The 23,896-nt window shown below is 58.1% G+C and overlaps 6 protein-coding genes across 6 annotated transcripts; 3 read left to right on the forward strand and 3 right to left on the reverse strand.

Moving 5' to 3' along the window:
* Positions 1–155: 155 nt before the first annotated feature.
* PSEUBRA_002095 (Sel1-like protein) lies at positions 156–3,005 on the reverse strand (the record flags this gene model as incomplete). Its single annotated transcript, XM_016435281.2, has 1 exon — positions 156–3,005. One exon carries the CDS (start codon positions 3,003–3,005, stop codon positions 156–158), a length of 2,850 nt encoding a protein of 949 aa, XP_016293332.2.
* Positions 3,006–4,610: 1,605 nt separating this feature from the next.
* On the forward strand, positions 4,611–5,792 carry PSEUBRA_002096 (protein of unknown function DUF399; the record flags this gene model as incomplete). The annotated part of the gene is made up of 1 exon (XM_059464777.1): positions 4,611–5,792. The coding sequence occupies one exon, from the start codon at positions 4,611–4,613 to the stop codon at positions 5,790–5,792; it is 1,182 nt and encodes a 393-aa protein (XP_059321232.1).
* A 128-nt stretch (positions 5,793–5,920) lies between these two features.
* Positions 5,921–6,769, reverse strand: PSEUBRA_002097 (Expansin/pollen allergen, DPBB domain protein; the record flags this gene model as incomplete). Its single annotated transcript, XM_059464778.1, has 1 exon — positions 5,921–6,769. The coding sequence occupies one exon, from the start codon at positions 6,767–6,769 to the stop codon at positions 5,921–5,923; it is 849 nt and encodes a 282-aa protein (XP_059321233.1).
* Positions 6,770–8,454: 1,685 nt separating this feature from the next.
* PSEUBRA_002098 (CCR4-Not complex, Not1 subunit, domain of unknown function DUF3819) lies at positions 8,455–14,811 on the forward strand (the record flags this gene model as incomplete). Its single annotated transcript, XM_016435253.1, has 1 exon — positions 8,455–14,811. One exon carries the CDS (start codon positions 8,455–8,457, stop codon positions 14,809–14,811), a length of 6,357 nt encoding a protein of 2,118 aa, XP_016293333.1.
* Positions 14,812–16,090: 1,279 nt separating this feature from the next.
* Positions 16,091–17,746, forward strand: PSEUBRA_002099 (WW domain protein; the record flags this gene model as incomplete). Its single annotated transcript, XM_059464779.1, has 1 exon — positions 16,091–17,746. One exon carries the CDS (start codon positions 16,091–16,093, stop codon positions 17,744–17,746), a length of 1,656 nt encoding a protein of 551 aa, XP_059321234.1.
* A 139-nt stretch (positions 17,747–17,885) lies between these two features.
* PSEUBRA_002100 (WD40-repeat-containing domain protein) lies at positions 17,886–20,360 on the reverse strand (the record flags this gene model as incomplete). Its single annotated transcript, XM_016435267.1, has 1 exon — positions 17,886–20,360. One exon carries the CDS (start codon positions 20,358–20,360, stop codon positions 17,886–17,888), a length of 2,475 nt encoding a protein of 824 aa, XP_016293334.1.
* Between the last annotated feature and the right edge of the window lie 3,536 nt (positions 20,361–23,896).

Genomic DNA, 23,896 nt, shown 5'->3' on the forward strand with positions numbered 1-23,896 from the left:
CTTGTATCGATACTTGCAAAATGTTCATACCTTTCAGCACTCCTTCAGCTTGGAAGTTCTGCGCTGCTTTTTTGCGACCCTGTCCGGCACTGCGGTCACACTACCGCGTACAGGATGCGAGAGGCACTACGATTTGGCATTGTCCATGTGTACGCCTACTTATACTTGTCCTTGTGAATCCAGCTCAGCCCGACGGTATCATACCCGCCCTCCTCGGCCATCCTGTAGTACATAGCTGCCTTCTTGAGATCCTTCTTGCACCCCTTTCCCGCTGCATAGAGTGCCCCTGCCTCGGCCTGGGCATCCGCATCGCCCAGCTTGGCCGCCAGCTCAAAGTACTCCAACGCCATGTGCTTGTCCATCTTAACACCCCATCCGTAGCAGAAGCATTTACCGAGTTCGTAGACGCTCAGCTTGAGCTCGCTCTTGATCGCTTTGAGTTCGGAGTCGGTCTTGGGGGAGGTGGTGTTGGACATCATCTCGCCGGCGCGGGCTGCGGCGCGCTGGATCCAGGTGAAGCCTTTGACGGGGTCCTTGCGTGCGCCCCATCCTTCGCGGAGCGCCATGCCGAACATGCACATGCCGACCACGCAGCCGCCGTCCACCTTGGCAGAGCGCTCAAAGTAGAAGGCCGAGCGAGCTAGGTCGCCCTGCTCGTGGTACGTAATGCCTTGCGAGAGGAAGTCTTCCGCTGAGGTCGGTCCGGTACGTGTGTCGACGGCGGGTGAAGTTCGGGGTTTGGTCGAGGCAGGGTTCGGGCTCAGGACACCCTGGGCAAAGGATGGCGCAGACGATGTCGGCTGCATGTCGACCGAGCCGGGAGCAGGTGCACCTCTGGGGAGCGCATTGGTGGATTGGGCGCTGCGCAGCATCGGTGGTCTCCCGGTGCCTGATCCGAGCGCCGCAACACTTGGGGATGAGTACGCCACACTCTGCTGTGCTTGCAAAGAACGGAATGAGCTCTGCGATGCATTCGGGTGGCTGAAAGCCTGGCCATTGTCCCTCGGTGAAGCAGCGCTCTGCTGCTGCATGTTGGGAGAACGATCCTGCACTGCTTCGGATTGACGGGTGACGGCATCGTGATAGACACTGCCGATCGACATGCGCGAGGTCATGACACTGGCAATTGTGCTTGAGCTATCGCGTCGACTGCTGCCGTCCAGGCGCAGTGTCTCGACGTCAAGATCGGATACCATGCTCTCCCTGCCATCAGCTCTGGCGATAGCCTCCGCGCGTTTGCGGCCGAAGATGGGGCGATCCACACCCTGAAAGAACTGGTTGGGATCCGAGTAGCCAAGCGGGCTTGAGTTCTCGCCGCCTGGTGCTGTCGGTGGTGGTGGCGGTGGTGGAGCGCGTCCGGTCGGATGGCCCGACGGTCGATTCTTGTGTAATGATGCGGTTCCTGCCGAAGCTCTGCGAGGATTGCTGAGCAGGTTAGAAGGAGCCAAAGGAGTGCGCTTGCTTTCTGCTGTGCCGCTTAGCTCGGGCGAGTTAGCCATGGTCTCAACATAGGCCGAAGAGGGAGAAGGCATCGTGGCGTAGCGTTGCTGGCCAGACCTTGGCGGTAATGACTCTTGCAGGCCCGACCGCCCGCTCGCCCTCGACGCTTCCGAGCCTGACGGGCTGGGTGGGTAGACATAGACGCGGGCAGTCGGCGGGCTCTCATTGTGCCCTCTTGAAGAATTTCCCGTGATGGTGTCGGTCGACGCGGTGGAGCGATGGCCAAGGTAGCGATCGGCCGATGCCAAGGGAGTTCGTCCATAAAACTGCGCCTGTTGGTCGTAGTCTTGCGTCTCTATTTGCGGAACGAAGCTGTGCCTATAATCCGCTTGGATCTCTGAGGGAGTGAGGTGATTTGACCCGGATACTGTGGATGGAGGTGGGATGGACCTGGTGAGGTTGGCGATCTTTTCCTTGCTAGCCATATGGCGGACGACTGTTTGTGAGGGATCGGCTGACGATGTCGAGCTGATGTTTCTGTCAAAAGACTTTGGCGCTGCTCGACCGTGACGGGTAGCTTGATCGAGTTTCCACTGCTTGGCTAGGGTGTCGAGTCCGCTGATGGTAGACAGCGGTCCGCGACTCGGCTCAACGTCTATGCTGCCATTCACGGTTGCCATCTGCTCCTGGTCCTCGATGTCATCCTCATGGTCGCCATAAGCGCTCTCTGAGTACGCGCTCTCCTCGTCATCGGCGCGGGATGTCCAAGCTCGACCCCACCTCCCGTGCTCGCCAAATTCTGAGCTGCGCACGGTATCTATGGAAGCTCTTCGCGACAGGGACGACTCTGGCTCGTCGCCAGAGATCGAGTTAAAGGAGATGTCCGAGGCAATTGAGCCGCGGAAAGCGTTGCTGAGCAGATGCGAAGACTGCCGCTGCCAGCCTGCATCTGGCTGTGTAGGCGAATAAGTGTCGGTTGTGTCATCGTAGGATGCCTTGTAGCCTCGCTGAACGGAGAAAGAGCTGGGATTCGGCGATGGCGCATTCGAAGATGGTGCAGACGCACGTCCGCCGCGTTGAAAGCTGGAGCCGGCATCGGAGAGAAGATTGACGCTGCGGATGCTTTGAGCATCGTCAAAATCATTCGGATCGGGCGAGGGTTGAATGGGAGGCCTGCGCACCGAAATCTTCCGCGAAAGGGCTGTTGCTCGTTCGTAGATACGATCGCTTGATGTTGGATGTGCGCCGTTGTCGTCGGGACCGACGAGATCATGCTGCACCTGCTTTCCGCGTTTGACCAGGAGCTCTAGCGGAGAAAGACCTGAGGACGAACCGTTCGCAGGGTCAGGTGAGCGCAGCTGATGAGCGCGTGGCAATGTAGTCCAAGCTACGTCGTGCGAGGATGGAGTGCCTTGATCCGAGAGCGACGGACTGGTGGTTGGCGTGTGTTCAGTATTTTGCATTGAGACCGAGGAGGATGCCGAGCCATTTGAGGAGCCGTACGAGCCAGCGGAAAAGGATCGCACGGTCGATGCGCCGTATGTCTTTGGTTGAAGGCGGTCCATGCTTGCATCGATGCTAGCTGTTGATGGCTGAGTGTTGGCCCAATGAGATTTGCTCCTTGTGCCATCGATGGCGTAGCTTCTTCAGAGCATGCAGTGTGACGGTGACGTCCCAAAGGTCGAAGAAAGAGCGCGATGGTCGGAGGAGAAGACAGCCTTCGCAGCTTGCCCTGCTGGGGTACTGAGTCGATGAAGGTCGGAGTGGGAGCGTGGGAATGCGCGGATTGTGATGAGATGAAGTAGGGTCCTTGACGACTACAGATTGTGTGAGGTCGGAAACGAAGCGAGCAAACTGGCGAGACCCTGGCCCGTCACGGCGGCCAGCTGCTTCCCGAAGCCTGTCTGGGTCGTCGGATCGTCCCGCTGTCAATCGACCCTCGATGCTCTGTCGATCCTGCGCCGCCACTCTGCATCCTGCACTGCGTTTGTGTGTGTGTGCGTTGCGCCGAACGACAGCTTAATTTTTGGTTGTTTTTCTCAAGAGAAGGCTTTTGGAACTGTTTAAGCTTCGGGGGCACTTTGCGAGTGTGCGTGTGTGTTTCACTTCTCTGCGGCTCACCCGAGGCTGCGCGTTGTCAGCCTGCTCAGATCTTGTGGACCCTGGACTCAAGCCTTTGCCGCTGACACCACCGCTCAAGGGCAAACAGCCGATAGGGCCAGCTTGAGGCAGGGACACTCGACAAAGGGTCTCATTTCCTTCATACGTAACCTAACTTGCAGCAAGTTGCCAGTCGCCAGCCGCCGATTGAAGTCTGACATGACTTCCCCGCGCTGCGCGGAAAGCACCCGAACGATCCGATGTGAGCGGCGTGGTCCGGGCGAGATGACGACGTTGGACCCTGATTTCATGATTCCAGAGCCAGCCAAAATTGAATCAGCTAAGACGACCATCCCTTCTCGTAGACATCACTCCGTTGTGGTTCCACGCTGCGTCGTCTGTCGTCCATCATCATCGACTGGAAAAGATGGTATCGTCAACGTAGAGACACAATGTCAATGTCGGAAACGACTCCTTCGCAGCCAGAGGCCAACGCCGGGAAACCTTTCGGAACCATGTCGATTGCCAAATTCGTCCCACGCTTCACTCGGCCTCGAATCTTGACCCGCGACATTCCCACCTATCGACACTCCTTCTCTCTCCCGATCGAGGGGGAAGGAGAGGGAAGCTCGTCATCTGATGGCAGCGAAAAGCAAAGAGACCAGAATACACCGGCCGACGCGAACGCGGACGAGCCACAATTGCGGTCAAGCAATGCCTCGTTTGTCGAATGGAGCAGACTGCTACCTGTACCCTCAAATCTACTCGGCTCCTTCCGGGACCTCTTTGAAGCACGTCACAAAGAAAAGTTTGATCCGTCGGCTGACTCTTCGACGCAGCAGCAAGAGAGCAATGATAGCCCTCCGCCAACATCGGCCTCTCCGCCGCCGCGGCTGGTCTTCTTCGGAGAGCAGCATCATCAGCCCGAAGTCATGCGAGCGCAACTGCAGACACTACATGCACTTCATCAGCAGTGTGATCTCGCCTCAAAGCCGTCAAAAGAGTCAAAAGTCCCGCCAATATACCGACTCCATCTGATCCTGGAACACTTCTCGGTCCTCGATCAGCCTATGCTCACTTCATTCTCAGATAACAAGCTCGGTCCGGACGAGCTGGCGGATGCGTATAGAACGCAGAGCGAAGAGTCGTTCAAGATTGGCCACTACATGCCGCTGCTCATGCTAGCCAAAGAGCTGCAAGTTCCCATCTGGGGTGGATTTCCTCCACGTGACTGGGCCAGACAGGTATTCCGCAATGGCGTCGACTCCATCAAAGAACAGGAAGCGCAACGTGCCAGTGGTCGCGAGACCGAGAAATCATCGTCGTCGCCACCGGATCTTTCCTCGGAGGACCAGCAACGGACTACCAAGCAGAGGCAGACTTCTGATCTCATCCTCAAATCGCCGCTCTTCACATCGTGGAGTGCGGTGACCAAGATCGGGTCTGCTCATAGAAGCTATCTTTCCGGTCTCTTTCGACCAGACTTGCCGCCACGCTTTCCTGAGCTCCCGCCAGAGCCCGCCACGTCAGGTGAGGCACCAGCACGCAGCACTGGCCACTCGGATACACATTCGCCGATGTATCCCACCTGGCTTCTCAAGCCGCACAACATCGAGACGAAAGGCTTCGGTCCAGCTCAGGCACTCAAGGACTCATATCTTGCCCACGTAACGACGTGGATCCTGCGTGGCGCGCAGTCAGAAGCCTCGTTGATAGACAGACAAGAGGTGCAGCTGACAGCGTCACTAGACGAGTCAACGCCGAACGACTCGACTGTGTCTCAGGCCGAATTGCCCTCTACAACTGCCGACGACTCGGATCGGCCGATCATTAATGTGGCGCTGGTCGTGTGTGGCCTCGGTCACGCTGAATACGGTTTCGGAGCGCCCGAACGTGTGGTGCAGCTTCTCTCAGAGCATAACGCTTCATCGGATCAAAGCCTTGCAGCTCTGCTTCCCTACATCATTGCGAGTAAGCCGCTCGACTCGGGCATATGGCTGGGCTACGAGTATCAGTCGCCAGACACAAAGCCTCAGGACGTCACCGCGGAGACGTCACATCCACCTAGCGAGGTCACCCAAGCCGAGACGCTGTCGCCGGCGAACAATTCCACCGAAGCCGTGCAGCGATGGCTGAATGATCCGTGGGGGCGCAAGATGGCTGACGCCGTGCTCTTGTACGACTGGATTGACGACGAGCCCAAGGACGGAGCCACTGCCGACGCTGACGGGCACAAATCGATTTCAGCCTAGATTCCACGACAGGTCAATGAGGAATCCATACACTGTAGAATATCCAGCGAGTACAAACGGTGCAGTTGCAAGATGAAGCATATAGGATGTACAACCAACTTGCGGACCTCCTTTCTGTTATGGGGTATCTAGGAAGTTGCGAGTGACACGGCGAGCGCGCTTGCCAGTGTAGTCACTAGCAGAACAACCACATTCGCGGCAGCGTCTCGTCGCAATGTAGATGCAGCAGCATTGGACGCGCCTCTTGACAGAATGTTGCTCGTGTTCGGTGGAACTGCGGCGTTGGGCCCTAGGGTGCTGAAGTAGGCTGGGCAGCTCGCATCACCTCCACTCGGTGATGGGTTGTTCGGACAGCAAGCTGACGATTGCTGCGCCCAGTCCGATCCGAGCGCAGCTGGATCCCTCCAGCCGGCCCATCTCTGACACGACACTGCTGCGTAGCTGATGTTCCATGCTCCATAATCGTGTGTGCCGGGGAAGAAGTTCTTCGATATCCCCTTCGCTGGCCAAGCGAGATCAAAGTGCAGGTCGAAGCCGAGACTGTTCCCTTCCACTGTGCCGTTGGAAAGGCGAGTGGCGTTGCACCACGGTCCTCCTGCGCCTGGACACAGATCTGTCACTTTCACGACCAGGGTAGGTGTGGATCCGGAAGTGACTTGAGAGACGTTGTAGTAGATGCCGTCTCCCCAAGGACCATTGGAGCCGGGCGGTGGCGGGGGAGGCGCGAGCGGGGTGGACACGAGGCGGATCTCGAAACAGGCTCCACAGGCAGGACCGAACGAGGTGTTGGATCCGTATGCATAGCGGTTGATCGCAGCGGTGGGGTAGTTGGTCGAGCGTCCAACACACCCGCACGAAGCGACATAATTGCTGGGAAGATCGTAGTGCGTCAAAGAGGCGTATCCGGAAGAGGCAAAGTCGACTGCGGCAGAGGCGAGCCTAATCCAGACTAGTACGAGCGAGAAAGCTGCCCACATTCTGGGAAGGGTATCTATGAAGCGTTCCGGGAGGTATCTGTCCGAATTCTATCCGAGTCAAAGATCCTAGGGGGTGGCCGACAATGCGAAGGTGTTCACGCTATCGTGGCCATGCTGTCGAACACCTTGGCCGGCGGGACAAGCTGCGGGCCTGAAATACCGAGGATACGAAGTGGTGGGCGACAAGAAGGGAGCGATGACAATCCGTTGTGCCTCTTTGCTCGATGCATTGTGGGCTGACGCCGGATCACCGACTGCTCTGTCAGACGTGAACGAACACGAGGCTGCCAAGAGCAACACGGCAAAGCGAGCAAGCGAGCTCGTCAGGGTCCAGTCTTCCGCTGTGCTGGAGCAAGGTTGAGAGCATAAGTTTCTTTCGACGGACGCTTTTGAGCTCTTCCGGAGAATTTTCTTGTTGAGTGGAAACAAGTCCACAAGTCTAACAGGTATTCCCGATCACAAAAATTGCGTCTGCCAGTGATCTTGAGATTTGAGAAGAGCTGATTTTTGTATTTGATCATAGACTTGCGTCGAATAAGAAATCAGGGCGAGTCGTCATGGACGCATTTCAAGTGGGAACGATCGAGTACAAATTTCAATCGTCCCACTCAAAGCGTTCAGCCAATTGCTGCTCTGCAGGCTACTCAGAAGCTGGGTCGGTCGCGTGTGAGGGTACTGCTGAGCCGTTGAAAAAGCTCAGGCCAGGAAATTGACAGACAGCAGACACGAGAGTAGCTCGCTCGCTCGCTCGCACTGAGCAAGAGCTTCTTTCTTCGCTGCTCTGCGACGTGGGACTTTGACACTTTGCTCGCTCTCTCTTGCTGTCTCTCTCGCTCGAGTCAATCCAACTCCGTCGAGAAAGCAACCTTTGCACTCCCATCTTTCCCAACCAACACCCTCGACCTCCCTCCATCCTCCTCCTCCTATCTTGATTCGTCGGTGATACTTAACGTGGTCTCGACGTTGCGACGTCTCTCACACCCTGCTGGTTCTTTGCACGCATCCAACGTCTCTCACCACCAAATTCCTGCGCTCATTTGTAATATCTTCTACGTCCATCGCATCTGTTACGCCAGAACGTAGCACTCAGCTTCACGGAATCATCTCACGACACCAACACCGCTGACTGCCAGCTCCGTCACCTTCAGCTACCGCTCACGCTGGTCCTCAGCCAAGCGCATCGACACAGTGCACAGCGCAACTTTCTCAGCTGCTCAGCTCTGCTACATCGACTTGAGGAAAGAATCTCGCAAGCACTCCCATCGTGTCTCGCAGCTTCTCCATCAAGTGGAGCGTCTGCAGCAGAAGATTCCGCGCAGTTCACCTCACGACACTCGGTACGCTCGCCAGCATAGCAGTAACGACGTGCGACGTAACTGGTCTCTTTCGTCACCATTGACGGCATAACGCTTTCATATTCCTCTTCCCAGCACTCTAGGTCAGACAAACGGCCCGACTCAACAAGCGTCTATCGCTCCGCACGCCGTGAATCTTCGCAACACGCTCTCTTCTTCGAGCCAGCCCAACTTGCGCACGCCGGTCCTTGCTTGGTTGGACTTGCCAGGTCAAGACAACAGCTTCCTCGCTCCAGCCCGGTCGCCTGCCAACTTTGATCCCGGTCCTCCCTTGCTTTCATCGCTTCTGATAGCGCTGAAACGAGCGGGCCGTGTGCCGACGCGGCCAATATGTTCAATGGCTCTGCTCCACCCAACGGGGGAGGCGCCGATGCCCTAGGCGCCAGCAACGGCATCGTCAAAGCCGTCCTGGAAGCCCTCCAAAGGGATGGGCCTCACCCTGTCGTCAGCCTCGAGCAGCACGCACTCCTTCTCGAGACGCTGCTCTCCGATGCCCTGCCCAGCACTCCGGCAATTCATCCGGTGCAGCGTCAGAAGCTCTTCAATGCTATTGCAGACAAAGTTGGGCCCGATGCCACCGCTGGTGCCGTGCGCCAGGCACTTCCCAAGCTCAAATTGAAGCAGGAAAAGAATGTCGCTGATCTTCTCATCGAGCTCGGCGTCAAGAGCCTCCCCACCGAAGACGCCGCTCGCGCCGTCCTGCAGCGATTCGGACTGACCGAAAACAACCCGCCAGACGAGCGCATGGTATCAGAGATCATCGCCGTCCTCCTCTCGGTCGACCCCGCCATCTTCGAGACCGACCGTGTCACCCACTTCGCCAATCTCGCGCGCGCACTTGGTGCCATCAAGCCGCTAATCTCCTGGCCCCGTGTCATTCGCGGCCTCGATGAGCTTGATGGCTTCAACCCGTCCTTCCACGGTCGCATGACCGGCATGGCCGACGTGCTGCTCCACACCTCTGGTCAAGGTCTAGTTCAGACCTCGGCCGTCTCTGGCCTGTGGGGTCCGTGGATGCACCGACTTCGACAGCTTCAGATCTTGCACGGCCTTCTCGCGCTCGGCTCGGACACATTCACCTTTAGAGCGGTGCCCGGACGACCTACCCTCACCGCAGAGCAGCTGAACGACGCCCCCAGCAGCATCCAGACCCCCGGACAGGCCTTCTTCTCCAGTGCATACAATTCGCTCGACCTCGTTGAGACGCTCATAGAGATCTCCGCCTCCGACGATCAGAATGTCCGCTCCGCGGTGCAGGAGGTGCTTGAGCAAGCCATCAAGGCCTGTCCCGAACTCATCCTGCTTGGCTTGGTGCAGATCCCGCAACCATGGAACGCGATCCACGCCGAACTCGCTTCTCAGCTTCTCACCATGTTCATGTCGCCTCACAACAGCAGCCTGTTTGTCTTCTACCGCATCTGGAGCACACAGCGCGAATACCTTCTCAACGCTTTCCGCAACTTCTACCTCGAGAGTCAGCTCAACCTCACCCGCATCGTCGACGTTGCGCAGAGTCTCGGCATCGTCGACGACCTCGTCGATGCTCGACCTTTTGCATTCGCCCTCGACGTGGCGGCGTTGGCGTCCCGACGCGAGGCCATCGACCTAGACGCGTGGCTGCAAGACAACATCAACCGTCATGGTAGCGACTTCATCCGTGCGGTACTCGAGTTCCTCGACATGAAAGCCAAGGACGACCTCGCCAAGCCCGATCCGCAGGCTGAACAGAGCTTCGTCCCGCTCACGGTGCAGAACGTCGCCAGCTTCCTCAAGGCGTTGCGCTCCAACGGCGAAAGCATGAGCGCGGAGGAGATCGACTTCTTCAAGGGAGTCCGCAATGTCTGCCTCCAGCTTCATCCTCGTCTCATGAATCTGGCTCCGGGCGCAGAGGGCCAGGAACCTGGCTTGCAGGTCGTCACCTTCTCCCAAGACATTCACGAGGAGGCCGACTCGTGGTATCGCCAGATGTATGAGGGCAAGATCAGCATCGAGGAAATTGTGCGCCTGCTGCAGCGCACCCGGGCTTCGGAGGACGTGCGAGACCATCAGATCTTTGCGTGCATGGTGCACACACTCTTTGATGAGTATCGCTGGTTCGAGATGTACTACCCAGCCGCCGAGCTCGAGATGACGGCGGTGGTGTTCGGCTCTCTCATCCAGTATCAGCTCATCGACTACATCCCTCTCGGCATCGCCATCCGCTACGTCCTTGACGCATTGCGCAATCCTCCCGACTCGAGCATGTTCAAATTCGGCCTCCAGGCCTTGCTGCGCTTCCAGAATCGCCTCCCCGAATGGCCCCAGCTCTGCCAGGCTCTCCTTTCCATGCCTCATCTTCAGCAATCGTATCCGAAGATCATCGGACTCGTCAAGATGGCTTTGTCTGGTCAGATGCCCGGTGCTGATGTTGGCATGCCCGGAGGCCAGTCCCTCGAGGACAAGAAGGCGCCCTTCCCTGCGATCCGCGCTGATCCCCTTCCTCAGGACGGAGACCAGCGCGACCCGAGCGAAGAAGTCACCGACAAGGTGCTGTTCCTCGTCAACAATCTCTCGCCCACCAACCTGGAGTCCAAGCTCGGCGATGCTCGAAGACTCATCACCGCCGACACCTATCGCTGGTTCTCCAACCACCTGGTGCTGCAGCGAATCAGCATCGAGCCCAACAATCACGGCCTCTACGCGCAGTTCCTCGATGGCCTGGAAGCCAAGGGCCTCATGACCTACATTCTCCACGAGACCCTCGCCAAATGTCAGACGCTGCTCAACAGCGACAAGACCGTCCAGTCGACTCAGGAGCGCAATTTGCTCAAGAACCTCGGCTCCTGGCTCGGCAGCCTCACGCTCGCCCGCGACAAGCCGATTCGCCACCGCAACATTGCGTTCAAGGATCTGCTCATCCAAGGCTACGACTGCAACCGGCTCATCGTGGCCATTCCATTCGTCTGCAAGATCATGGAGCAGTGCGCCAAGTCGAACGTCTTCAAGCCGCCCAACCCGTGGCTGATGGCGGTTCTACGGTTGATGGTCGAGCTCTACCAGTTCGCAGAGCTCAAGCTCAACTTGAAGTTCGAAATTGAGGTCCTCTTCAAGGGTCTCAACGTCGAGCTGAAGGATGTGCCGCCGACCACCATTCTCCGCAACCGCCCATCTGCCGAGCTACTTCAAGAGCAGCAGCAGCAACAGCAGCAGCAGCAATCGCTCGGCCAACTTCAGCATCTGAGCCAACAGCAACAGCAGCAGGCCATTGCGCAGATGCAGATGCAGCAGCAGCGTCAACAGCAACAGCAGCTCTCGCAGCAGCCTGCCACCGGCATCTCGCAGGATCTCGAACGTCTGTCGATCGCCGGCGGATACGGCGGAGCAGCAGCCAGCGGCCGCATGGCGCCTCAATCGCAGAAGGCCAGCGCCGCCGCTGCCGCAGTCGCTGCAGCCGGCTCGGGTGCTCAGCCAGCCCAGTCGGCAGCCGCCGCGGCGGCGTATGCCGAAGCACTCTCGTCGATGCTCCAGAGTCTGCCTCAGTACGTCGTGTTCAACCCCCAGCTCACCATGTTCAGCAGCAACGCAGCACTCAAGCGACTCATTTTCGTCGCCATCGACCGTGCCATCCGCGAGATCATTGCTCCCGTTGTCGAGCGATCCGTCACCATCGCCTCGATCTCGACCCGCGAGCTGGTCACGAAGGACTTTGCCATGGAGGGAGATGAAGACAAGATGCGAAGCTCGGCCCATCAGATGGCTCAAAACCTCGCTGGCAGCCTTGCCCTCGTCACTTGCAAAGAACCGCTGCGTATCAGCATGATCGCCAACGCACGTACCCTCCTCCTCTCGAATGGCTTCACCGAGCAGAACCTGCCCGAGCAAGCTTTAATGGTGATCATGCAAGAGAACCTCGATCTTGCTTGTTCCGTCATCGAGAAGGCTGCCATGGACAAGGCGGTGCCCGAGGTGGACGAGGGGCTCACCAATGCCTACTCGAGCCGACGCGAGCACCGCGCTCGTGGTCGCGGCTACTACTGGGACACCGCCGCTCTGGCTGCCTCGCAGTACGCTGCGACTTTGCCTGACATGATGCGTCTGCGACCCGATGGACTCCTGCCTGGTCAGCTTCGCGTTTACGACGGCTTCAGCCGCCGCATGTCTCCCGGCCTCGACGGCGACCGTGGCACACCAGCTTCTGTGCACGCCTCTTCCGTCTCTGGTCCTTCCGAAGCCGGGTACCCGGACGCGGCGGCCGCTGCCGCCGCTGCCGCAGGTGCAGTCGGTGCCGGTGCTGTGGGTGCAGCTGCGCTTCAGGAGGCAGGTGCTCAGGACAGCGGCCCCGCCGGCCTGCTCGCCTTGACTGCTGGCGGCACACTGAGCGCTCAGCAATCGCTCGAAAAGTTCTCTCAGGGTATGGCCGAGCTGGAGCGCTTGCTTGAGTCTTCCGACCAGGATGCGGGTCTCGCCGAACTGCCGCAGGATCACGAGATCCGACACGCACTTCGTCTGATCCCCACCGTCGCCGCTCAGTCTGCCAGTCGTGACGAAACGGCTCTTGCGTTTTCGCAAAAGGTCGTTCAGCTCCTCTTCAAAATCGAATCGAAGCTTGGACGAGAGGCATATGTTGTCTTGCTGGACCGACTCTGCGAGATCTCGCTCAAAGCTGCTCGCGAAGTAACGGCCTGGCTCATCTACGCCGAGGACGAGCGCAAGTTCAACGTGCCTGTCACCGTGTCGCTTGTGCGTGCCGGCTTGGTCAACATTGCCGAGCTCGACGTTCAGCTCGCCAAGCTCATCCTGCGCGACCTGCGTGCCAGCGTGATCGACTTTTCGGCCCAACTGGCCCTCGAGTGCCTGCAAGAGCCCGCCTGCGCTACTCGCCAGCAGCTCACGAACACGATCGAGGCGCTGCAACGAGTCGATCAGCGTGGCAAGGCGACCGATGCCTCTAAACGCTTCCTGCACGATCTCGAGAGCGGTCTGCTGAAGAGCAAGGTCGACGTCGGCAACACGGCGCTCCGCGAGCAGCTCGCTTACTGCTTTGCCGAATGGACGCGTCTCTTCCAGCACTCGCCCAACCCGGAGAAGTCGTTCATCGACTACGTCACGCAGCTGCAGACGCAAGGCATCCTCAAGGGTGAGGATATCTCGTCCATGTTCTTCCGCGTCTGCACCGAGGTCAGCGTGGACAGCTATATCAAGCAAAAGGCGGTGGGCGGATCGGCCGCCTCCGGCATCTTTTCGCCCATCGACGCCTTCTCGCGTCTGATCGTGCTCATGATCAAGTACCACGCCGACCCCACTGGCGCCAACAACGAGCAGGCCAAGGTGCACTACCTCACCAAGATCCTGTCGATCGTGGTGCTGGTGCTCGCACAGTCGCACGAAGAGCTCGGAGTCCATTTCCAGCAGAAGCCCTTTTTCCGACTGTTCTCGAGTCTGCTGCATGATCTGCACGCTACCGAGTCGAGCTTGGGTCCGGCCTACGTGCAGACGCTGCTTGCCATCAGCAACACGCTCAACACGTTGCAGCCATCGTTCTTCCCAGGCTTCACCTTCTCCTGGATGTCTCTCGTGTCGCACCGCCTCTTCATGCCCAAGCTACTCGAAGCCAACCAGCGCGAAGGCTGGGGTGCGTTCCACAGGCTGTTCGCATCGCTTCTGCGCTTCATGTCGCCGCTGCTGCGCGATGCTGAGCTGCAGGACACCACACGCCAGCTGTACCGCGGCACGCTGCGCATCCTGCTCATCTTGCTGCACGACTTCCCCGAGTTCCTGTGCGACTACCACCAGAGCTTGTGCGACTCGGTGCCGACTTCGTGCCACCAGCTGCGCAACTTGATCCTCAGCGCCTTCCCCCGCACCATCCGCCTGCCGGATCCCTTCAGCTCGAGCTTGCAGATGAACATGCTGCCCGAGATGGGTCAAGCACCGCACATCGCATCCGACTACGTCGCTGCCCTGAACCAGATCGAAGGTCTGCGCGCTGCCATTGACGCCCACTTTGACCAGGCTCGAGGCAACGACCTGCCGGAGCAGCTCATGGGTCTGCTCAAGCATGCCACGCGCGCCTCGCTCGCCCTCAGCAACGGCTCGAGCAAGGAAGAGGCCTCGAACGTCAGCCATCTTGCTTCGCTTTCTGGAAGTGGGCTCAACGTCGGCTTGATCAACTCGGTCGTGCTCTACCTTGGCGTCCGCTCCATCGAGGCCCGTCGCGGCGGTGACGAGAACAGCGGCGCTGCCGTCTTCCGCTGGTTCGTGGCGCAGGCGGATCCTGAAGCAAGGTACCTGATCCTCACGGCGGCGGCCAATCAGCTGCGCTTCCCTTCGAGCCACACCGCTTACTTTTCTGCAGCGCTCATTCAGCTCTTTGCGGAGAGCGAGGACGACTCGGTGCGCCAGCAGATCGTGCGCGTTCTTCTCGAACGACTCGTCATCCACCGTCCTCATCCATGGGGACTGGTGGCCACGTTCATCGAGCTGATGAAGACGCAGCGACACCGCTTCCCTCGTGCACCGGCAGAGATCCAGGCACTTCTGGACCACATCGCAGCAACGCTCGCAGCATCCAGCAATGAGGACGGCTCTGGCTACCCGCAGCAGCAGCAGCAGCAACAGCACGCGCATCTCAACGGCCATTCGGCATTCTTGCCCCAGCAGATGATGCAGCAGCAGCAGCAGCAGCATCAACAGCAGCAGCAGGCCTGATTCGCCATGCAACAAACCTCCCTCATTCTCATCTTAGCATTTGACCCCTTTATCTTTACCCTAGTTCGTCTTGCCAAGGGCTAGTCTCCCGCACACACACATTTCAAGGATCTCCCTCTCTCGGACTCAGTCGAATCGTTCAAGACCCAACAAGCATGTAACATTACCAACATTGTTCCGACATTCTATTCCCGTTTTCACGCGTGTCTCGCTGCCACCAGCTTCATTGAGTGTCTTCATTGTGTTGGGCTGATCACGAAGCCATTGGGAGGCAATGAGCAAGAGTGCGGCATGAAAGTCGTCTTTGTGAGCGTGCGCGTGTCATGCATGGTGGATGGCCGGTTCCTTGTTGGATGTCAAGTCGAAGCCCTTTTCTGCCGGCACCGTCTTTGCACTCTGTGACTGCCATGCACATTCTCGTCGCCCTCCATTGTCTGCACGACCGGCGCAAGCCCATGCAAGGTTCGTGTGGCGATTGTCAGGGTCGCTTTGCAGCAGCAGGCATGGCGGTGTATGCGGTTCGTGAAAAAGGAGTCGAGCCGCAGACAATGCCGAAGTCGAGCAAGGAGAGGGCAACGGTCGAGACAAGCCGTGCAAGCAATGATCTCTTGTTCCTACTGGCTCTTCGATGACCCTGCAGCTCGGCTGAGAATAGCGCCAATGCCAGTCTGCATGGCTTGCACAATAGAGGTACGAGCTTGAGGTTGTCCAGCAACGACTCGAGAGATTCCCGCGTAACGCTGCTTTACTCCAAGTGGACAGAGCTGCGCTAACTAAGAAAAGCGCATCTCCGACGGGTGGGCTGGAACGAGACGATCAAGGCCGAACATCTGCGTGTTTTCGGCACACCGAAGTGTGACTCCTGGATCGAAGGTGCTGGTGGGCGTAGTCGTTGCTCTCTCAACTCGACACAATCACGTTGCTGAGAGAATTTGTGCGGGACAATGGGCGAATCCTAGTGTGTGAATGTCGGACTTGGCCACGCCGAGGCTCAGCGTTCAAGACACCTTCATTGCTTGCGTACGACTGCTTTGTCTGCCCGCCGACGCACGACACGCTGTGCATGGATGGTCACATGGATACGGGCGGTTGTTGTCTCCCTTTCTTCCTTCCTGGCGACCATCTCTGTGTTATCTCTTCGCATTGATCGACCATCCTCGACTTTGATGGCCCTCCCAGAAATGCTTTAAGTTCTCGGTGCTCCTGTCAACGAGGTCCACGGTGGGACAGCTCGCCCTCTCGGACGCTCGAAAGCTGATTCCATCGCTTCACCATCACCATGCATTCAAACAAGTCACCGCCGACTGCGCTCGGACAGGGAGAGGGCATACGCACACGATCGTCATCCTGTGCCTCCGGTGCAACTTTTCACACCATCGATTCGTTCTTCACTGGCGAAGATGGCGCCTTCTCGTCAGCTCATGACGAGTTGGAACGGGACCGACAGCGATCACAGCGACGAGAGTCCGTTTTGGCACCAGCGACGGACACAAGTTGCGCATCCGAAGCCACCTCGGTCACTCTTGCGCTTTCACCAGCTAGCCGGGAGAGCAACACCAGCATTCCTTACTTGCGCGCTTCGAAGAGCAAGCCGTGCCTGCGTGGCTCCTCCCAGGCCTCCTCATCATCGTCCAGCTCTCCTATCGACGATCGTCCGCGAGATAGAAAAGAGCACCGTCTCTCGCCGCTGTCGATCGACTGGGGTGCGAACTTCTGGTGTGTCGTCACGGATCCCTTCTCGCCTGCAAACACCTTCTTCGCCAATCCTCAGACGGGCGAATGCAGATGGACACTTCCCGCGGGCTCCATCGTCTTGCCGCCAAATGACAGGGGCGAATGGTGGGAGGTGATGGACGAGCGTACCGGGAGGAAGTACTACTACCACACTCGCACAGAGGAGAGTCGGTGGACGAGGCCAGACAACTGGGAAGGCATGATCATTCCCATGCTTGCGGTACAAAAGTCGAGTCACGTCATCACGCGCGAGAACACGGTCCAGAAGAGGGGTAGTGTAGTACCCAGAGACTTCAACTACCCAGATCGAAGGCCGGACTTGACGCTCAAGCAAGACGAAGACGCTGTGATCACCACACCTCTACGACCGCGCACAAAATCGTTGCCGAAGAACGCGCTCACAAACGCTCGTAGAAAAGCATCGATTTCGCGATCCAGCAAACATCGATTGGACCGCGCTCCTCTGCTGACTCGACAAAGACATGCAGGTCTCGCCGATCTGGCGGAACAGAGAACGAGTGAGGAAAGCGCGACGTTCAAGGCGATCAGCAGCATCCTGATGCATGACCTCAAGGTTTTGGAGCACGCGCGGCAGAATTCTGGACCGCCGTTTCGCCCCGATCCGACGATCCCAAGCTTCTCTACGATCGCGAGCGGCAAGCAGTATCGCCGTCCGAAATTGTCCATCACGACGAGGTCGGCATGGAGATTTCCCGTCGCGGCCATCACCAAGACCGTCGACGCACCCTCTCAGAATGATCAGCGTCAGGCCAAAGAAACGGCAGAAGCACTGGCAGAATCGCCAATCTCAATACGAAAGCTAGGCAAAGGGCTCGCGCACGATCCCAGCCCGTCCACCTCGCCAACAGCTCCGCCGCGTAAGAGCTTGAATCATGCCAGGTCGATGCCGTTCCTGTCTGGCCGCGCGAAGCAGTCCCACTCTGGATCGCCAACGGTCGAAATGCCGTGTCATTTCGCCAAGGCTCTCATATGCAACTGCTTCCAGTCGGTCGAGGGGAGCGCCGACACTGCTGTTGTTCTCGCACATCCATCAATCAAGGGAAAGCGCGCAGATGTAGGCGGTAGATGCGTCAAGAGGAAGAAAACCTTCGGCAGCTTCGTCATCTCGATGATCAAATGTCGAAGACCCGAGGATGTCGATTGCCATCCGCAGTCCATCCCCTCCCCAAACGCCGTGTAACGCCATTCACACTCACCCCGGACTTCACGATACGGAGCATAGTAGCCTGCTTCGCACTTACGCATCATCAGACTCGCACGAAGAACAATAATGTCACGCATACCCATGAATCCCATTCTTCCCCAGTTTCGCGGCCTGCTCACGCCTCGAACGGCGGTTTGACAAAATCCACCTTGACCATCCCACTCGCCGTCCCCGAGAGCAACAATCTACACCGGCCCAAGTTCGGGTTCCACTTCACGCTCGTCACCGCCAGTGCCGGATGCCACTGTGCCAAATGCCAACTCTTCCCTTCCGCCTGATTAGCGATCTCGGGCAACAACTGATGTCTCACCGTCAACACTCCCGTCGATCGATCCACCACCTGCTGATACACCGGCAAGTGATTCCTCTGCGTCCGCCTGAAGGTTCTTAACGTATTGGCCAGCTTGACCTCCCCATGAGCGCTACCCATCGCGAGCATCGGATGAAACGCAGATGCGCTCAGGGCCAACACCCTCGATGGCGTATGCGAAATCTGTCTCGACCTCAACATCTCTTCAGGTCGGAGCGAGTAGTGCGCAACCGACCCGTCGGCGTGTTCGTGCACCAGCGTGCCACCGGAAAAGGGCGAGAAGGCGCATGCGTAGTGCACGGTGCGACTGCGTTCGATCGAGGTCGAGGTGCATCGGGAGAGGTCCGTGTGAGCGGTCCACCCGTCTAGCGAGACGGAGAAGAGGGTTGTAGGTGGGGCAGAGGGGAGGGTTTGGCCAGAGGCGGTGAGCGGGGGGAGGAGGACGAACGTTAGATCGGTGATTGCCGACCGGTGCGCGCGGACGACGTAGGATGGTGCAGGGGTGACGGTGGGTGCGGTGGGGGAGCGAAGGATGGAGCCGAGGGAGTAGACCCCCAGCCAACCGGCAGAGCCGCCAAAGGCAAGCTGCTCCCCACCCGCCCAGGCGAGGCTCGTCGCTGCTTGCGTGGGATGCTCCAGCCGGAGGATAGGTTCGAGGCGGATGTGGATCGGTTCGTCCTTCGTAAGCGATCGTGCAACGTCGGGGTGCGGGACGGAGAAGATGCTCACGGAGCCATCTGCAAAACATCCCGCCAAGATACCCAGTCTGCGCGACTCGTCAGCAGCATAGTCGTGCCCCGCAGGACACCAGGCAAGCTTGAACGCGGCTCCCGCCTCGTGGCAGACGATCATCTCGAGCTTCGCCTTCCCCTTGTCCTTCCCGTCAGGTGCGACACTCCAGATCTGCAAGCTCCCCGGTGCGGCCGCCTGCTTCTCCCCGATCATCGTCACTGGCGCCGTGGACGTCGCTGCTGACACCACAAAGTATTCTTTTCCCGTGTTTAGGTGGACGGGAACAGGCACCCAATCGAGCGCGTACACGTGACCGCCCACGTTGAGGATGTGCCCTTCATCATTCGCCACGCCTAGGGTGTCCAACCGCCTCGAGGTGCCTTTCGCGATCTGCACCGGCGTTTCCTGATCCGGTGGGCCGACTGATACGTGCAGCACGTCGCCGCAGATCGGTCCCTTCTCCTCAAACCCTAGATTGGCGATATTGGCGAACTTGGAATTAGTCGGGTCGATCGGCTCTTGATTGCTCTCGGGAGGTGCCGTTCCATCGTCGTCGCCCGAAGCGGCATCGTCATCGTCCCCGTCTTCGCCGGTGCGCGCTTTCTTCGGCGTCTTAGGCGGGTTGGGTACGACGCTCCGCTTGAGCCGGTTGCGCATGCTCAGCTCGGGGACGGTGAGCTTCATCACTGTTGTCGGGTGACGTAGGGTGGTACGTTGGGGAGTGTTGTCGTGCAGGTACGGTTGGGCTTCCGCTGGGGAGAGTAGCGTAAAGTGGGGATCGAGCCAGGGCTGAATGAACGGCCAGCCTGGTTTGCCCGCTTGCGCAGTCGTCCCGTCGCCCTGTCTTGCACCCCTCGCCCACTCTGTTCGACGCACATTCTCCGCCCAGCCCCACGCTTTGCCAGGCCACCAAGCCCGATCGTACACTCCCTCGTGCGGAACCCACCCCACTTGGGAACACCACCACTTGATCAGCTGCACCTTGCACCGATCATACGCTCCTTCACTCAACCACGTCCGTGTCAACCCATCCTTCGGCCACGGCGCAGCCTCCAGTCCTTCAGGCTGACCCTCGTCTTCATCGACCACCTCGTGCGTGATCTCCGCTGTGGGGATGCCGAAAAACGGCGGCTGGTAGACACCCTGCAACCACAAAGGCCGGAGGGACCTCGACTTGGTCGTCTTCATACCGATACGGTCGAGTGCCGAAAGCGGTCCGGTACGGGTGAAGAGCTCGAGATCCGAGGACTTGCCCCAGAACGAATCGTCTTCGTCTGTTGCGCGGGCTTTGCCTTTGCTAAGGCGAGGAGGGTCATCGTCGAGCGCGCGAGATTTGCGCGGAGCGCTGCGTGGCGCCCGAGTCGGCTTGGACGGGCCTGAAACAGGCGTGTGTGGAGGAGGAGACGTGGTTTTTGGATCGAAGTCGGCATCGTCGTCATCGTCGTGAGCGTAAGGAGGCGGGGTGGGCGTGACGATCGAGTCTGCGGATGGTGAAGGTGGCGGGTTTGGCTTCGCTCTCTTGCGCGTCGGACGCGTTGCCGCCGGCATGTTGGCATCCAGCTGTGACTATCTGTGTCTTCGGTTGGCCATGACAGGTGACTGGCTGAGCAGAAGGATGCAGCGGCTAGTTGAACGAGCACTGCAACTGCTGCGGATGAAGTGATGAGAAAGGTAGCTGTCGACGCTCGGGCCTGCAGTGATGCTTTCGAAGACAGGTTCAGGGTCCAATTTGCTGCACCGCAAAAAAATCATAACTCGAAAAAAGGGAGCAGAAAAGAAGGTCGGAAGAAAAAACCAAGGTACGATGAGGCAGGGATCTATCACAAGCTGCAAATGGTGTCTAGTCGACGAATTCACTGTTCCTTGTGCGATTATTATGGTGCGGTCCGAGCACAGGCTGAGACCGACTAGCTAGGCGACGAGATCGTGCGCAGACGATCTCAAAGGTACCAACCACGGTCGACATTTGAGTCGGAACGGAAGAAGCGGACCGGAACACTTGGAGCCAGCTTCCGAGCCGCAACATTGGCACCATTGAGACTGAACATGAACCCTAAACCCCCTCCGCTTTGGCAGAGGCCTCGTTCAAGTGTCAGGGAGGTGTGGAACAGGAATCAGCTCGGCGTCTCATCTTCAGCCGCGACGAAATTGCTTCCGGGGCTCAGACGCATGCACGTTTCCCTTCAAGGAGCATGGTTGACCGACCCGCTGCCATGTCGCTTCCATCCTATGCGGAACGGAGCGAGTGGATTGGACGACGAGTGTGGGGATCACAGCCGGACAAAGGCCTATCCGGCCTCTGCTGAGCTTGCGGACGCGCCACTTGTTGGAGTTGGTGGCGCTTATCAATATGGCGGAACTCAATGCGGTGCAGCAGCATTATTTCCAAAAGCCGCGAGGTATGACGAGATGCCAAGACGTCGATCACTTCCAGCTCCGACAGGCGCTTCCAAGGGAACGGAAGACTTGCGAGACCCATTGGCCGGTCTCGATCGTGCTTGTCCGTTGACACAAAACGACAACTTAAGGCACTTGGCGCATTTGACGGTCCGCCCCGTTTATTGGACGGCATTTGCTAACATCGGGACCGAGGATAGAAGTCGAGGACAGATCGCCCTCTGACACCGAAGATGGCTCAGAAAGGTTCAAGGTTTAACTCAAGAAGCTCGCAAAAGGCAAAGATACCTACTGACTATAGACAATTGAAGTGCTCAGCCGCGTGCTTGCAAAGCAGGCACCGACCTGGAAAACCCACTATCAGCATCGTCGCTCTGATGCGCATCTGGACCGCCCATCGCGGTTTGACAACTTGCCTTACAAGATCCCGACGGACACCAAATCTGCGGATACGACGGACAACCAGATCCGATCCTACTGGCTCCTGCATCGGAAGATCAGGGGCTGCGATGGCAGGGGCGGCTAGGAGAACAATAACGAGGCTCGAAATCAATTTAGGGGTCGAGTGCATGGGTGAAACGGCAAGCGAAATTTAGCTCAGGGGCACCGATGGCCCACGTCAAACATAGAGGTCAAGCTAAGCGAGCTTGTGTCAGACAACAAAACACGCCTGTCAAACTTGACGTGCGCTTGGATGCGGGCTGTGCTGTCGATGACGACGACGACGTCGTTCGGGGATCGTGAGAGCATGAATGATCATAGTCGTGGTTGCCCTTCGATCCCATCAGCCCGGTGAGTTCGAGCGATCGAGGTGGAGTCGATGGCATTGTCGTGGCGTCAGTGCAACAGCTGCTCATCAGATAGACCCGAGTCGTGACGCCGATTGGTATTCCTCGCCCCACCATTTGACATGCAAGAACCTCCTGACGCGGTGTCCTTTCGACCTTGGCCTCAGAGTCTCACTTACCTGCTGCCAGTATTCTCTTCGGGCTGTGCCTTGCAGCTCGGTACCAATGAGCTCACAGATTTAGCACAATAGTTCTGCGTCAGAGGCTCCCCAGCGTTTGCTTTTGCGGTCAGAATGGCGGAACAACTCCTGGAATGGTTGTTCCCTCGGCGAACGAGTTGGTGCCTGAGACTTGAGTTTTACCGCAAAGCAAGAAGAGTCGACTGTAGGCCAGTGCACAAAGTGCAGGCTCTTCTCGTATACTGTACGTCAAACACGGGACCGATTCGCCGGGTGCAGAGTCATTGTCTCATCATCTTTCCCTCCAGGCGGCTAGCTTCGAGACAGAAGCCGCTTGACATCTCTCGCGGCCACGCTCCTGCTTTCGACGGCTGTGCGTATCCCCGGGAAAGGGATCGCATGCAGAGGAGAAAGAAGCGGGCTTCGAACGCTCCTGTTCTACGGGCAACCCATGAGATGGTCTTTGCGGAGTCCGCACGGCATCGCCTTACCATTTGGCGAAGGTGTTTGACTGAACGCCATCGGCAAAGAAATATGCGTCTAGGCTCGTGGCTTGGGCCTATTCCTGCCGACTGCTCCTGAGATCATGCGTCCACATGCTTCGCTTGACCTTTGAATCGCTCAGGAGTAGTCCACAGGTGTAGGCGCCTTTCACCAACGGTCGACATGAATCCGCATTGATCGGATCAAGCATGTCAAGACTCCTCGATGCTCGAGTAAGATGAAGGTCAGGAGCGGGTCGGTGACAAATATGTCGGACCCTCTCCCATCGCGGCGGCGGTGATTGACGAGGCGAGCGGTGTAAGCTATTCCAATCGTCAACTTCGATGCCCCTGAAGTTGAAGCACAGAAGGAGCCGGAAAGCCAGGAGGCGAAGCGCTAATTAACCACGGACTGCACACAGCAGTTAAGAAGAGCAGAGTCCAGTCCAGCCCCTTTGTTCTCATCCTTTGGCTCGCAGACAACACGCCTCTGCAGCGGATCCGAACCAAGATCAGACGGCCCCTGAGCCGCTCGTCACTCATCCGTCAACCCGTTTGGCCATGCACAGAATACCTGTCCCGCCGCGACCATGACTTGATCGAGCGTGGCTGTTGGTTCGACTGCTGCAGGCACATCTGAAACCACAGGCTGTGTGGTAGAAGTGAGCTAAACGCAAGCATAAAGGGACTTTGCATGGAGAGCATCACGAGAACTTGCTCAGACGATGTGCCTCTTTTTCGGCCAAAATACGGAAAAAATCGATGTTTTTCTGGCCCCGCTCTCTCGCCGTGCCTCTTCTTGTTTTGATGGTCAGGCGAATTTTTATTCTGAAATTCTAGATCCAAGCCATGGCAAGTCTCTGCCAAATCGAGAAGAAGACCCGTAAATCAAAATAGGAGGTCGAATTCGAAAATGCAGCAGAATGCAGCACGACGATCCTCCACAGCGTGTCTTTCTGAGCCCCTTTTCCCCCTCTGCGAGAATATTCAAGTTTTACGGATGGGCTGCAGCTGTGCAGCGTTTGGTCTCGGGCTGTTGGCTGCTGCAGGGAGGAAAACACGCCGTGACTGCATTCGAGGCGAGGCCAAGTGCAGGCAAGAGGGGGTCAGCAGCGGCAGAGCGGCTGCCCGGCTATGGGCCCTCATCGCGCCAATTGGTCGACTGACAGGCAAGCACCACCTTTCGCTGCCTGAACCTAATTTCAACTCGCTCCTCGTCGGGCTTGCGTGTCTGTCTG

Source organism: Kalmanozyma brasiliensis (genome assembly GCF_000497045.1).
Source record: "Kalmanozyma brasiliensis GHG001 unplaced genomic scaffold PSEUBRA_SCAF17, whole genome shotgun sequence".
Lineage (NCBI taxonomy): Eukaryota > Fungi > Basidiomycota > Ustilaginomycetes > Ustilaginales > Kalmanozyma > Kalmanozyma brasiliensis.